General features: G+C 37.4%; 1 protein-coding gene across 1 annotated transcript in view; it reads left to right on the top strand.

Moving 5' to 3' along the window:
• ATP11B (ATPase phospholipid transporting 11B (putative)) overlaps positions 1-15,499 on the top strand; it is a 68,933-nt gene that overhangs the window by 27,621 nt on the left and 25,813 nt on the right. The window contains exons 9-21 of the mRNA XM_050902870.1: positions 2,408-2,472; positions 3,046-3,127; positions 4,426-4,576; positions 7,276-7,473; positions 7,752-7,910; positions 8,193-8,365; positions 8,752-8,820; positions 10,395-10,468; positions 10,549-10,652; positions 10,797-10,978; positions 11,716-11,911; positions 12,127-12,345; positions 15,343-15,445. Of these exons, the coding sequence (XP_050758827.1) occupies positions 2,408-2,472; positions 3,046-3,127; positions 4,426-4,576; positions 7,276-7,473; positions 7,752-7,910; positions 8,193-8,365; positions 8,752-8,820; positions 10,395-10,468; positions 10,549-10,652; positions 10,797-10,978; positions 11,716-11,911; positions 12,127-12,345; positions 15,343-15,445 (1,775 nt within the window). The remainder of the gene's footprint in view (positions 1-2,407; positions 2,473-3,045; positions 3,128-4,425; positions 4,577-7,275; positions 7,474-7,751; positions 7,911-8,192; positions 8,366-8,751; positions 8,821-10,394; positions 10,469-10,548; positions 10,653-10,796; positions 10,979-11,715; positions 11,912-12,126; positions 12,346-15,342; positions 15,446-15,499) is intronic.

Here is a 15,499-nt window from a genome sequence, read left to right as displayed (position 1 = left end):
CAAACTACTGTACTACCGGGACTGTAAAGATAAGTGCTTACATCTGTAATAGTCAACACACAACTGTGTGCCCATAAAGCTATGTGCACATAATCATATGCTCACAGCCTTTCCCTGTGCAGTCATAGCAAGTAGCATACACCTAAACACCTGTGAAAATATAAAAATAAAGATGCGAAGCCACTTACAGACCTACACGTGACCTTCCTCAAAAGATTGCTGATTGCAGTGGGTTGGCCCCAGCTAACAGCCAAGCATCCACACAGTTGCTCGTTCGCTTCCCTCACCACAACAGGACAGGAGAGAAAATAAGAACAACAGGAGTGAGAAGGGTCATGGTTTGAAATAAAGACAGGGAAATCACTCACAAGAAAAAGCCAGGTTTTCAGGAATATTTAGCATGCAAGTTATTTAATTGTTTTCTCTTGAGAGTTGTTGATAATCAAGCTTTCAAAAAACTTGGTCACCTCTTCTCAAAATGTGAAATGCTGTGTTATGATGTATAAATGTGTCACAGAAACAGGTAAATCTGTTCTGATTCTTTCACTCTTCTAATGTCCAAAATGTTATCCTTTACACATTTTTTTAGTGAAATTTCTACCTGAATCAAATATTAAAGCAGTATTATTTTCCATGTAATGTGTGCCTTCAGTGTGAATAACTGAAAGTCTTTCAATCTCAGAGCCTTCTATGAGGTTGGCAAACATCTGTCAATTTTAGATAGGAGTAACATGGAAGTTCAGAGTGAATCAATGATTTGTCAATGGTTTTGCAAGGAATATGGGAATGTAGAAGGCAGATCACTTGGCCCCAAGTCCAATGCCTTAGCCACCCCCACGCCCCCCCCCCAAACCCACTCAGCTGTTTTCTAAGGTCACACTATGTGCTACTTCACTTAGAGCTTTTCAGAATTCATTACTGCCAAGCTTGACAGGTTCAGCTTTGGGATAATCTATCAAAATAATTTAGTTGACAACATATAACAGAGCCAGTTTAAAGGGAGTGTGAAAAATAATTGCAAATTCTGACTACTGGTGGAGCTGTATCTTCTAACCGTCAAAGATAAACTTGTCTAGTCTGTGTTGCACTGGTTCAGGTTTTCTATTTTGGGTTTGTCAGGCTAGTTTTAGAAACTGCAAAAAACACTTGAATCCAGAAATATGCGTTAAGTTTCTTATAAGAAAAGCTTAAATGTGTGAGCATTTAGTCCCTCTTAGTTCAATTTTTCAGTTAAAGCTTGAGTCTATCCTAAAATATTAACATATGTATGTGTAATTTAAAGAACCTGTCATAATCTGTGTGTATAATTGGTGCACACGGTATTTGTGGTGGTAACTGTCACATTTGCAGTAACATTTAAGTTAAATGTTTAACTGTGGAAGGTGGGGTGTGAGCTTGGGGGGGGTTTTTTGAGTAACTCTGGGTTGGGCTTTCAAAGGAACGTCAAGTATAAGAGCTTTGTTTATATAATAGAGATCATGGACTGCTTGTGGTACAGCTAGTGGAAAAGTAAGACAAACCCCAAGGGCTTGAATGCCATAGCACTTAGTATATGATCTTTAATTCTTTTGCTTATACCCAGTATGTCAACCTGGGCACTGCAGTTGTTCAATTTCTGCTTTCATTTGAAACACTTGCAAAAATAGTGAATGCACTTTTTTTTTTTTTAATATTTCAAACCAACCCTGCTGGCAGTTTCTAAAGATGATACAGCCACTGGAGTAGAACATATGGCTCTAACCTTATATAAACCTTGATTCTAACTGGACCTTTATTTTCACAGTGCTGTTTACAGTTAACTTAGCCAATGAAATGAATGTATTATTGTGGTGTGATAGATGTGAGGAAAAAAATTTATGAAATTTTACTCTTTTGTTAGGAAGCAGAACTTGCACTGTTGTGGTGGTGTTGTGTCCATCTAGTTATTTGTCTTTGTTTCTCTGGTATGAATAGCTTTTGAACTTGCTAGATCATTTCAGTTTGACCAAGGGGTAGAAGTAAAATAGGTAAAATAGCCAAACCTAAAATAGCACTCCTATTGCACTGTGAGCTCGACAGGTTTTTTGCTTGCTGGCTTCTCAAGTAACTTGCAGGTCTCTCTGAACCAGCCATTTGGTATATTTAGCTCAGTCACTAATTATGGGATATTGAACAGTGGTGGGAAGGTATGGCAGTGACCAAAGGAGACATGAAAGGAAGCTGAGACCTCTGTGGAGATGTGTGGGTGAGGTGTGGTAAAAGGGGTAAGAGGATTGGATATGGACCTAAATGAGAGTGGGGTGGAAGTTGCTGCAGTGGGAATTCATAGGGCATATAGGACAACTTTGCATAGGAAACTGGATTTCACTAGTCCTGCAGAATACAGAACAACTAATTTTTAAATGCTGATATGTCTATTTCTTTTTAGACCTCTTGGGCCTGAAACACTCTTACTTCGTGGAGCAAGATTAAAAAACACTAAAGAAATATTTGGTTTGTAGACATCTAAATGTTTAAAGAGTATTCTCTTCTTAAAACATGTTGATGAACTGTGGTTTAATTCTGCTTGCACTGAATTGTAGTTATCTTGCTGACTGTTACCTGAGGGGATATGATTATAGATGAAAGTAATGATGTTATGCTGAAGAATCTCTAAGGATATAAAGTTCCAGCTCTGTTCTGTGAAAATATTTGAAGTGGTTTGATAAAGGAATAACTTAACTTCAATGGATAAATGACTGTTGTTACTGTTACCCATTGTTCAAGAATTTCTCCTGAGATTTACCATTCTGATTTCCATAAAATACATATTGAAGAGCAGTACAGTCATAATAATGAACAGCATTTTAGTAGGTATTAAAATTACTTCAGTAGTACTGTTTTACTATAGTAGAATATTGCAAATAGTTACAAAATACTGTCTCACCATGGTACTGAAGTAAACACAAAAGTAATATCACCTCTTGATTTTATCCTACGTCTCAACGTAGGATAAACAAAAAATTCTGCAGATTGTATATACGCAGAAAATAAAGTATAACTCTTTCCCCCCCCCTTCCTTCCCAGGTGTTGCAGTGTATACAGGTATGGAGACAAAGATGGCATTAAATTACAAGAGTAAATCTCAGAAACGGTCAGCAGTAGAAAAGTATGTTTATTTTCTAATATCTTCTTATTTGTAGAGTTTTAACTTAGTTTTTCCTCGGTAACTTTAAAACCCTGATGATCGTGTCATTGGGTTGTGGCCAAGGGAAGAGAGTGTAATTGCTTTGCTTTCAGTAGGAAGCTATAAATATAAAATCCGTTTCTTGATATTTCATCCTTTATTGATTCTTCCGGTAGTGTACAAAGTTGAAATGCCCAAGCTTAAAAAGGACTAAAGCAAAAAAAAGTTAGTTTGGGAGGTTTGTTTTTGAGATGTGGAGATCATTTAATGATAGGTGAAATGCTGCTTGAACCAGATGCTCAGAGATAGTTTTCACAACAGTCCCAGCCTCTGCTGTTCTGTGCATCCCTTACTGTAAAACTGCATCATGGCTTTAAAGAGGATGGATTGAAATTAAGTCTTAATTGCTTACAAATCTTTGTCCTGAATCGTAGTATTTGATATAATGGAAAATAGCTTTGTTTCACATAGTCTAAAGGATATAGCATATCCAGGTATGTTTTGCAGTGAATCTTGCTTCTAGCACAAGTCACAGACTCGGTTTTAAAAATCTTTGCTCATAGTTATGGGACAGGTGTTACTATAATAGAGATTTATATGTTGAATCTCGTTAATTATTTTAAAAGGAAAAGGAGTTCTGATATGTTGCCTTTATTCCGGTTACTGAAAACCTGAGTTAGCCTACCGGCATTCTTTTGCAAACATGGGATTGATTATTCTTCTATAGTCAGATACAAACAGAACTGTAGAGTGCACAAGACAAGTTCAGTCATCAAAGCAAGGGGTGGAAAGATGGTCTGGCTATCATTACAGAATATAGAGGCAAATTTGACTATATCCTGGTGTACCATGGCCTGGGTTAAATAATCAGATGCACATGGTAGTGCTCTTCTGAATGAAGAAAAAGGTGCAGCCTTAGATTTCCACTGTGGTTGGTTGTACTGCCTTCACAGCCTTGCTAGATACTGAGGGAAGAACAGAAGAATAAGTCAGCTCCCAAACTCTTGGACGGTAGGTGTAACACAAGTCAGCTGTTGGGGTATTCTTGCACCTTAATCTAGTCTTCATATTGCTGTATGTAGAGTATATCTTAGTCAGGTGTAGGATTACTTTTCACTTCTGTTGCTTTCTTGTCACACAGAAACTTTATATCCATATCAAACGCAGGATACATTTTTAAAAAAATTGTCCAATAAGTTTTTGATCAATTCATGTAACCACAGTGTGTCAACAGATTAAGTAAAATAAACTGAAGTTGCATTTTTTTTGACTCTTTGTAGGTCCATGAATTCCTTTCTGATTATTTATCTAATAATCCTACTCTTTGAAGCCATTCTGAGCACTATTTTAAAGTATGCATGGCAAGCTGAAGAAAAATGGGATGAGCCTTGGTATAATGAAAAAACAGAACATGAGAGAAACAGCAGTAAGGTAATATAGTTCTACCCAGTTGCATTTCTGAGGAACCCTCAACCACTATATACTGAATGTGATATTTATTATGTCTCTATTCTTGGATATAGGTGTAACTACCACATGATCCACTTGCAAGTTAGCGTGCTGTTGTCTCAATATTTTTGAGAGTTAGTCCTATGTAGCCTCACCCTTGTGTAGAAATATCTTACCTCTGTAACTGGTTGGACTCTCTTCGTCCTTTATGAAAAGACCAAGCTTTTTTGAAAATTTTGGGGTTTGTTAGGACATATTTCTGATGTTCTGTGTTCTTATTATAGTTATTGTTCTTTTGGGTGTCTTTTGTCATTCCTTAAATGAAAAGAGGAGGAGGGTGGCTCTTCTTGTACACGTTCCATTGCAGTGATTTCACAGTTCAGGCATTTTGGACATTCTGTGATGTTGAGATTATTCAGACAATTTTGTAAGGCTGTAATTTTGCTCAAGCTCCTGCTTGCCTTCTCACTTTTCTGTAGAGACTGGAGGGACACTTTGAAGTGTTCCTTAAGTCTGCAGTTCTGAGAAGTGTCTTTTCTGAATCATTCTGTATTTTTCTGTGTTCTGTTTAATTTTTGATTTCTGTATGAGTCTGCCTTCTTCCAAAGCAGTTCAGGAGCTGGCTGAAGCCGATTCGAAGAAGTAGAGGGGATTTTCAAAGCACAGAAGAATTAGAAATCCAGTTTCCACATGTGATGTGGTGTCAGATGTTTAACACCCACACCCCGCCACACCCTCCCCACCTCCCAGAGAGCTGAGAATTGAATGTGCTCACCAAGTGCCATGTGTGCAAAAAGGTCCAAATCCCAAGTCAGGAGAGTTCTGTTCTGCTTCACAAGTAGAGTGAAATTTATGGTTAGTACATAGTGGTTAGGAAGGAAGAAGTAGTAATTTGAGAATGTCTTTGATTCAAGGAGAGTTAAGAGTTTACTGGCATTTCAGTAGAACATGCAACTTTCTCAGAAGCTTGTCATGCAAAGTGTTTTTGTGGTTTAACTGGAAAAATATCTCAATGCTGTGTTTTATTTAAAATCATTAATTCAGGTTATCACTACAGTTATCAGGAACTTTTCAATGTATTCTAAAATAATCTTATCTGAAAGTGTCACTGTTGGAAAGTACTAAATGAATTTAAAAGTTTTCAAATTGTTTAGTGACTTTTATTTTTAGTACCTGCACCCACTTAACACACTTTCAACTGTTTGAAGTGGCCAGTCAAGTAAATTCTTGGCTCCTCTTAATTTGAAGTAGTTGCTATGTAAGTTAGACTAGCCTGTGGAGCCTTTTCAGTTCCGAATAGAATCGGAATAAGTATTTACTCAATCTTTCCATTCCTTTACCTTTGCCTTCAGGAGCATACAGAGCCATCTGTGTTTCTGCGATGTCACTCTCCTTCTATCATGTCTTTTTTTCTCTCTCCCTTGTTTACTTCCACAATCTGCTTTGCATTTCTCAATATGCTGACATCCTTACTTGGAGTGCTTTCTCTGTTCATCTGTCCTGTGTTGTGCAGATTGTTATTTAAAAGACAGTGCTTGAAGAAACTTGTTAACCTTTGTAATTATCACTTCTTCTCAGTATATCTTCTCTTACATGAATTACTGCTCTCAGTCTTTACCTTTTCTGATTTAGTTTGGAAGATCTCTTAAGGCACAGAACTTCCTGAGTTTTTGTCAGACACCTTCATTATTGGTACTGACTTTTATTAAGTAATTATAGCGACACTCCCTAATTGGGAAGAACGGACATTTAGCTTTGCAAACTGTTGACTACTTTTATACTCCCTTTCTTCAAAATGTTCTCCTACACCAATATCTGGTAAGAGTTGAAAGAGATGTCCCAGTTTTTCTCATCTCTAATTTTCCTTGCTCAATATTCAAGTGTTGGTAAGAGTCTTTCCAAAGTACAATTTAGATACTGAGTTTGTTGTGCAAATGAAAAAGAGACTTCAAAGAGACTGTAGTGTTTCATTTCAGAGTTTGTTAAAATTGTCATACGTGATAAAGAGAAATTTCTGTCCTATTACATAGCTGTTTACCTGAAATGTATGTGTTGAACGCAGTGATTTGAAGAGGCATAAAAGAAGTCTGTGCCATTGAAATCCACACGGTCTCTTGTCATGTAGTCTGGATCACCCACGTCACTGGGGAATGCCAGTAGACAGGAACCCTCTTGTCACTCTGCTGTCCTAAACCAGTACAGAATACTTGCAGATTCCTCTGATGACATGGAATATCAGTTGTTTGCCTTCACCATTTATGGTTCCTTAGAAAAGCCTATGAATGGTGCTGTTTGATGGAATGGGGAACCCATTAGTTTTTTCAGACCCAACTCTTTCAAGAGACCTGTTTGAAAACAGAATCACAACGACAGTAAATATTAATTGGCAGCCCTCCTGACAGATTCAGTAGAAAGGACAAAAATTAATGAACTTGAGAATTGAAACATCCAGTCATAGCTTAAGGCAGTCTTTTTGCATCAGTCTGAAGGCACGTTGCTAGGGCAACCTGGAAATGTCTGTGTTGTCACTGTGTGTGGTGTCTCTCTCATGTGTACCTGGGACTTAGTCTCTTCTGGCTCTGTCAATTTGTCATTTTTCATGCATATTGAAACATAGCTAAGTAACCATGTTTCATCTGATCACTGCAGTAGTCTTTACATTTTCTCTTTTTCTCTTGTAGATTCTGAGATTTATTTCAGATTTTCTTGCTTTTCTGGTACTTTACAATTTTATCATACCTATTTCACTTTATGTGACTGTTGAGATGCAGAAATTTCTTGGATCTTTTTTTATTGGCTGGGATCTTGACCTTTATCACAAAGAAACAAACCAGAGAGCACAAGTAAATACTTCAGACCTCAATGAGGAATTGGGACAGGTAGAGTAAAACATACATTGTTTCTTCTTCTGCCCCCCCCCCCCCCCCCTTCTACTTCTTTTTTACTATTAAAATTCATTAATGCAGACTTTTGATTGGTTGTGCTTTGATTTCTGATTAATTTAAAAATAAGGGATAAATATCTGATGGCAGAATTTAAAATTTTTACGTGATCAAAAAGGTGTGTAGTGAAGAGTGTGAGTTGAGATTATTTTATTTTTTTTCTTCTAACAAATACATGCAACTACAAGTCTAGTTTTTGTTTTATTTTACAAAAGGTAGAGTATGTGTTTACAGACAAAACTGGTACATTAACTGAAAATGAGATGCAATTTCGGGAGTGCTCCATTAATGGCATAAAGTACCAAGAGGTCAATGGTAAACTAACTCCAGAGGGGTGTTCTGAAGATTCTCCAGATGGAAATAGGCATAGTTTGGTAAGACTTTTTTTTTTTCCCCCCATTAGGCATCCTAGATCGAAAGCATTTTATTTCAGAGAAATATTCTTCTAGCATTAGCTTTTTTTAAAAAAATCAGAATTTCTGAATAGTTTGAATCTATTAAGTGTTACTGAACAAATAATACTTATTAAACATGTTGAGATGTGATTATTTAACATGGAATACTTGGCAGATTTTTAAGTAAAAACTTTTTATTAAGCATGTTCAAAACTGGGTTGATAAGTAAATGTTACAAATAAAGTTTTTTCTTTCTTACAGATGAAAGAGGAGGAACTCTTCTTGAAAGCAGTTTGCCTTTGTCATACAGTGCAGATCAATGCAGATCAAACAGATGGTGCTGATGGTCCCTGGCATGCCAATGGAATAGCATCCCCATTGGAGTATTATGCTTCTTCACCAGATGAGAAAGCTTTAGTTGAAGCTGCAAGCCGGTGAGTTGTACTGCCAAAACTCTCTAATGTAGAAATTGCCTACTAGTGCAGGCAATTCATGGTAAAAGCAACCTTAAAAATTGCTCAGAAAGATTGTAAAGCCCAGAGCCTGGCACTGTCAGTTTACTATGAAAACATACAAAAATAAAATACACAAAACCCTAGGCATATTATAAAGGGATGATTTAAAATATTCATGGAAATCCTTGAGAAATTATAGTGGACAGAGTATGTTCCTATTAAAATATTGTAGAAAGCGGGCATTCTTCCATTTTCTCTAAAAATAGAGAGCAGTAATGGGGTATAAGAGTCTCTCTTTTCTACCCCCCCTTAACAGGCATTATGTCTAAAGTGATGATTAAATGTATGTTTTCCTTTCCTTTTAGGGTTGGAGTTGTATTTACTGGAACTAGTGGGGACAGTATGGAAGTAAAAAGTCTCGGAAAACCAGAAAGGTATTCGTTTTTATTCGTTGTTTCTTTTGAAGGACAGAACAGTAGTGAAGATTAATATAATGTTATCCTCTTAATCCTCTCTGTTCCTAAGAAAGCCTTGCCTTTTCACAGCGTGCTCTTTTAATGCTTTTCCCTTGATGTCTTCAAGACAGCTTGCATCTTATTCCTCACCCGTTGAAACTGAGATGCAAGAATTTTGTGTGAGTTACTCTGTGTAGGGGTGTATTATAACAGTTTGTATCTTTGCCCATTCCTCAAAGATTGAGACTGTAGTAGAGTTTGAAAACTGGATTGCTTATTCAAGTCTTACAGTTTGTGCTTTCAGCTCTAGAAGTTCCCAGAATCACTCATGTATGCGTAATCTAATTACATATTTTAAACTTTCCCAAAATGAGTAGAAATGTTATTGATAACTATGTATCTGCAGTGTTGTGGTTTAACCCCAGCTGGCAACTAAGCACCACGCAGCCGCTCGCTCACTCCCCCCTGGTGGGATGGGGGAGAGAATCACAAGAGTAAAAGTGAGAAAACTCAGTGGTTGAGATAAAGACAGTTTAATAGGTAAAGCAAGAGCCATGCATGCAAGCAAAGCAAAATAAGGAATTCATTCACCATTTCCCATCGGCAGGCAGGTGTTCAGCCATCTCCAGGAAAGCAGGGCTCCATCACACGTAACGGTCACTTGGGAAGACAAAATGCCATCACTCCAAACGTCCCCCCCTTCTTCCTTCTTCCCCCAGCTCTATATGCTGAGCATGATGTCATATGGTATATGGACTACCCCTTTGGTCAGTTGGGGTCAGCTGTCCCGGCTGTGTCCCCTCCCAACTTCTTGTGCACCCCCAGCCTACTCGCCGGTGGGGTGGTGTGAGAAGCAGAAAAGGCCTTGACTCTGTGTAAGCACTGCTCAGCAATAACGAAAACATCCCTGTGTTATCCACGCTGTTTTCAGCACAAATCCAAAACATAGCCCCATAGTAGCCACTGTGAAGAAAATGAACTCTATCCCAGCCAAAACCAGCACATGTGGTACACCATAACACCTTTTATCCATTTGATCTGTGTCAGTTAGTTGGCAGTACTTTAAACTTAAATGTCTAAAGTTAGTTTTCTAAGCTAGTGGTAACATAACGAAAAATAGTCCAGTTATCGGGGAATATGCACTCTTTTTTGGCTGTGTAGATTGTTTACAAGTGTTAGAAACAAAATGTGGTTTTCAAACTTACAGTTGAAGTAATGATAGAAGAATAAAGGAATAGGTAAGAGCTGATTGTGATCTCCAGATGTAAAGCTAGTGTTCAGGAAACTATTCCTGTTGGTGAAGAACCTTTTATTCTTATAGAATGGAATTAAATATATATATACAGTGATGAAAAGCAATCAATTGTACAAACACCAATAACAGTGATTGTTGCTCAACAGTGGTAGCATTACTTCTAGAGTTTCTATATAAAAATGACATTTTGGGGAAAGCTTTGTGGGGTAAGAGTATATTTATAAGTAATTGTCTTTGGAAATTTATTCCTAAAAATGTTTTCTTCCCCTTTCCTCTTCTATTAAAACACAAAATACAGGTATAAATTACTTCATGTTTTGGAGTTTGATCCAAACCGCAGACGAATGAGTGTCATTGTAGAGAGTCCCTCAGGTAAGTGATCAGAAGTTGCACAAGTTGAGAACTTTTTCAATAGTATGTATTCTTAATTTCTGTTCTGTTTTACTTTTTAGGGGAAAAGCTTTTATTCACAAAGGGAGCAGAATCTTCCATTCTTCCTCGTAGTAAGAGTGGAGAAATAGACAAAACAAGGATACATGTGGATGAATTTGCTTTGGTAAGTGCATATGCTTGCCCAGCTGATCGGAAGAAAATTCTTCCGGTACAAATTCTGTGACTTGAAGTGAACAAAGTGCAGGCGACGCCTTCTTGTTAGATCAGAATCTTGTCTGCTCTGAATGTAGTCTTTATTTTCTCACAGAAAGGACTAAGAACTTTGTGCGTAGCCTACAGAAGATTCACACCTGAGGAGTATCAAGAAATTGGCAAACGTCTTCATGAGGCCAGGACTGCCTTACAACAACGGGAAGAAAGATTAGCAGATGTGTTCAACTTCATAGAAAGGGATCTGGAATTACTTGGGGCTACAGGAGTAGAAGACAAGTATGCAATTGAGTTTCTGCTAACTACGCTCAAAAACATAGCGAGTTTAGGATTTATAACTGAAATATGATGTGTGCCATGGAAAACTCTCCCGCCATGACCAAAAGTTCTGTGCTATTCTTGTTTAGTATGTTTACCACTCTTTGGATTGAGGAGCATTCAAAACACGTTTTACCAACTGATTTTGGCTTAATAACGATGACATAGAGTGTGCTTCATGAGGAGAGATTTAATGTATGTGAAGTGGAATCATTGCAGTAAATATTTAGAGTAATGGCTAATTCCTTGGGAAGACTTCTATACATAGCTACTTTGCAAAGCATTCTGCTTGCCTAGTGTGTATTCTGTCAGTCAGAGGAAGTATTGTACACTGGAGTGTACGGATGGAGCACTTAGAAGCTTTTCGCGTACCACAGTAGATAGTAATTGTTGTGGACTGTTTTAAAGCTTCTCAAATGCAGCAATGGTGCCTAATTTAAATTAAGATATGCTTATTACAATTTTTTGATCACTTAGCAGGATTGGAGTTCAGTTTTTGTTTCATCAAGGTCTTCGTTTTATTGCTGGTAACAGAATGTCATCTGCCAGACTATGATTCTCTGAAAATATATGTAACATTGAAAATGCAGTCTTAAATCAGCGTGACAGTGGGGTTACAGGAGTAACATGGAGTTACAGTGTGAGCTCTTTTTTTGTAAAGTGTTTGATTGGTTATTTAAGATTTTTCTTGTTTCTAGACTGCAGGAGAAAGTCCAAGAAACTATAGAAGCACTCAGGTTGGCTGGTATCAAAGTGTGGGTACTCACTGGAGATAAGCACGAAACGGCTGTTAGTGTCAGTTTATCATGTGGACACTTTCATAGAACCATGAACATCCTTGAGCTTGTGCAACACAAGTCAGACAGTACATGTGCAGAACAACTGAGGCAGCTAGCCAAGAGGTAAAATACCTGAGATGTCATTATCTCAGTGATGATCTTAGCTTGGTTTTCTTCTATTTTCAATTTTATGACAATCTCTTTGATGTATGTGCCACACACATGAAGTTGCCTTTTTAAAAAATGTATTTATTAATGTAATAACAGACTTGAAGAAGCAGTCTGTCTAACAGGCTAACTTCTTTGTTTGTTGTATGGGCAACCGCATAGTTCGTAACAAAATCTGAATTTTTCCATCACACTGATACAACGCCAACCTTTTTGTCCCTGAATAGAATAAAGGAAGACCATGTTATCCAGCATGGACTGGTTGTGGATGGGACCAGCCTCTCTCTTGCACTCAGGGAACATGAAAAACTGTTCATGGAAGTTTGCAAAAACTGTTCTGCAGTGTTGTGCTGTCGCATGGCACCCCTTCAGAAAGCAAAGGTAAGTGAGAATATAATCAGGATTGTCTTGTAAGTACTTTTATCATGCTTTGAGGAGGCAAGGATTTCTGAAACTGCTTTGTTTCTTTGCCTGACCTTTTGTGTGACTTTTGAATCCTTGTTAAATTCAGTTGATGTGGAGTAGTTTGCTCAAAAGTTTCTACATGTGTTTGTGAAAATTTGCAAGTGGATGGAGGAGAGAGTCAAAATACTGCCACCGTGCAAGAAAAAGGCTCATCTTTAATCAGCCTCTGGAGTGTTCTGTAGGGCAGTAGCTGTCCCGATCACCTGCATGCTTTTGCATTGCCTGTTTCATCACTTCTCCAAACCAAAAAAGCTAAATTGAAAATTCATGAAGCTGTAGGGAAAAAATGTGCTTCTCTAAAGATTTAAAAAATACTCAAGTTTGAGGAGGAAGTAGAAGGGAAGGGAAGCTGAGGCCTAGTCTCCAGGGGAGGTTTGCCTTAATGCTCTCTCCTAAGACCATTTTTCCTTCACATGTACTTAGTTTTACTCAAATACAGGTCAGATAAAATTCAAGTTCAGATTTTGTGATTTATTTTTTTACTCTAGAAAGCTAAGCTCTGAAGAGCTATAATATTTATTCCTTCCTTTTGAAATTTTCTCTCTTCATTTTATGCTTCTCTTCCCCCCCTCCCCCCCCCCTTTTTTTTTTTTGGACAAATACTCAATTGTGTACCTCTATGGGAGTATTTTTTAATTTATTATACTCTTAGCTGATCTGTATGCTTTAAAGGCTTTTTGCATGTATTTCCAGTAATATTAAACCTCTGAAAGGACACTGTTACCCACTCTATTTTTACACCTTGTCAAAAAGAAAAGGAAAAGAGACATCTTTTTACCTTAAAGCAGTAGGAAACCCTTGTGTGAGGTACTAAATGTGCAAAAGAGGGCAGGCTGTTTTACTATTGCATGAGTGACCTGTTTTGAGGTCACTCTTCCTACTTCCAACATTTAGCCAGACTTTTAATGCAGTATTTAGAATCACTTCATTATAAAACTGTTCAGCTGTGTATAAAACTTGGTATAGTATTAGTTTCAATAAAATGTTAAAAGGAAGTTATTTGAAACTACTATGAGAAAAACAATTTGTTGGATGTGTCCACTTTATGTACACTCTTTTAGCTGAAATTTTTGCCATCCCCTCTCTTTAAGGTGCAGTTGTTTGCCTATGTTGTGTCCTTGTTCTTATTTTGTCATTTAACTTGGCTTATAATATGTATTGTACTGCCAAATTTAGCAGATAGCAGCCAATAATGCTTTCCTTAGTTCTTATCCTGTCCAGCAGTAATGTCCATTAGTTCCTGTGTTTCATCATGAAGTACAGTAAAACCTAATTTTGATGGCAGTGACTTTTTAAACACTGAAGTATATAAATCACTGAGACAAACACCGTACAACATGGGACGGAAGGGTTGGGGAGGAAGTATATGGCAGTTTAGTCTAGCCTTGCATTTGATTTTCTGCCGTAGGCACCCTTTTTGTGAGGTTTATTCCAAGGTTAAGCTGGAACTCAGCTTAATATTTCCCGCATGTTTTTCTTTAATTTTAATATTTGTTAATATATGCTAGCAGTCTCACTACTTATTTTTGTATCTTTTATGGCTCGGAAACCTTTTTAAACATCCTTCATGTCAGTCATTCAGAGCTGCTGCTGGTGGCGGCTGTTAAAATTTGCCAGAGGACTTGTCTTGACCTTTTCGCGTAGATGTTTGTCTGTCTAAATTACCACAGTCTTTGGTATCTCATGAGAACTGATCTGGGTGACATACTGCAGCCTTGCTACCTCTTTAAGGCTGCTTACTAAGATCTAATGCTAAATGTACTTGAAATAATTACCCCTTAGGAATGGGGAACCTTTAAACTTGAATATTGATACCTGCAATTAGGGAATGTATTCCCACAATCAGGGGGATTTCTCTGAACTGTGGACTGTATTTAATCACTGTTGTGTTCCTCGTGTGAAGTGAGCTGCTGCTCCGATGAATCAATGCACTGACACTGCCAGCTAGAACTCAGTTGTTTGTGTCTACTTACGTCATGCAGTTGTTGCTCTGTTGGTATTTCCACTTTGGGTTTTCTGGAACTTCGGGGGGAAAATGCAGTATTTTTTCAAAGATAAATATTTTTTGTTTTTAGAAAGCCTTCTGGATCTGCATTCACACCTTTACCTCTGCAGCCCGTTTACAACTGAATTTGTGAAGCTTCTACCTTTAGTTAGAGCTCTCTGGGAGGTTAATGAATTACTAATTCTCCTTAACCAAAAGCCTCATCTAACTAACTCCTCTCTATTTAGAATATTGTTGGCACTTACATTAAAGATCTGTTTCCTTTCTGCGAAGAGCGGGATATCATTGCTCTTCTTTTGAGGATTTTAGAGCATTGTATGTAAACGATTTTTTTTTTCTCTTTCTGTCGTATTTTCTTCTGTGACTTTTCCAACTGAGAGTACTCATTGGTGATAATGAAGTTGCTTTAAAAAGAAACTGTTTTCCTTAATAACAGCATGTATTGATCTTTGAGCTAATACATTGTTTTTTCAGATTCCTCTTTTACACTGATTAGTTCCATTAATTGAAAATGTGAAGAATCTGGGCATGTCTAGTAAAGGGCATTATATCTGGATTACTCCCTAAGTAAATTTTCAGTTCCAACTTTTACTTGACTGTTTTGTATGATGATGCACCAAATTAAGAGTTGTAAAAGAACATCTAAATAAGAACAGCAAAATAAGCTCAAGGCATGCATAATATTTAAATAAGGCTTGTGCCCCAAAGCAAGCAGCTTTTCTAAAGGAGCAATGAATATTTGCGCATGTGATATGCCAAAGATGTTTTTTACCCAAGTGTGCACATTCGTAAAACATATTAATTATATTTACAGGTAGGTAACTAAGATACTTGGGAATTAGTGGCATGGCCTGTAGGTCAACTAGCTGTCTAATCTGAAAAATTTTTGCCTTTTTTTTTATTTCCAGGTAGTGCGACTGTTAAAAACGTCTCCAGAGAAACCTATAACATTAGCGATTGGTGATGGTGCTAATGATGTGAGCATGATACAAGAAGCACATGTTGGCATAGGTAACTTTCTTTTGTCAGAAGAGATAAAGGCAAATAAGATGCAAATTTTAGTAG

This window comes from Gymnogyps californianus, chromosome 10 (assembly GCF_018139145.2).
Source record: "Gymnogyps californianus isolate 813 chromosome 10, ASM1813914v2, whole genome shotgun sequence".
Lineage (NCBI taxonomy): Eukaryota > Metazoa > Chordata > Aves > Accipitriformes > Cathartidae > Gymnogyps > Gymnogyps californianus.
Note: the sequence above shows the minus strand (reverse complement) of the source record. Positions and strands in the feature narration are given on the sequence as shown.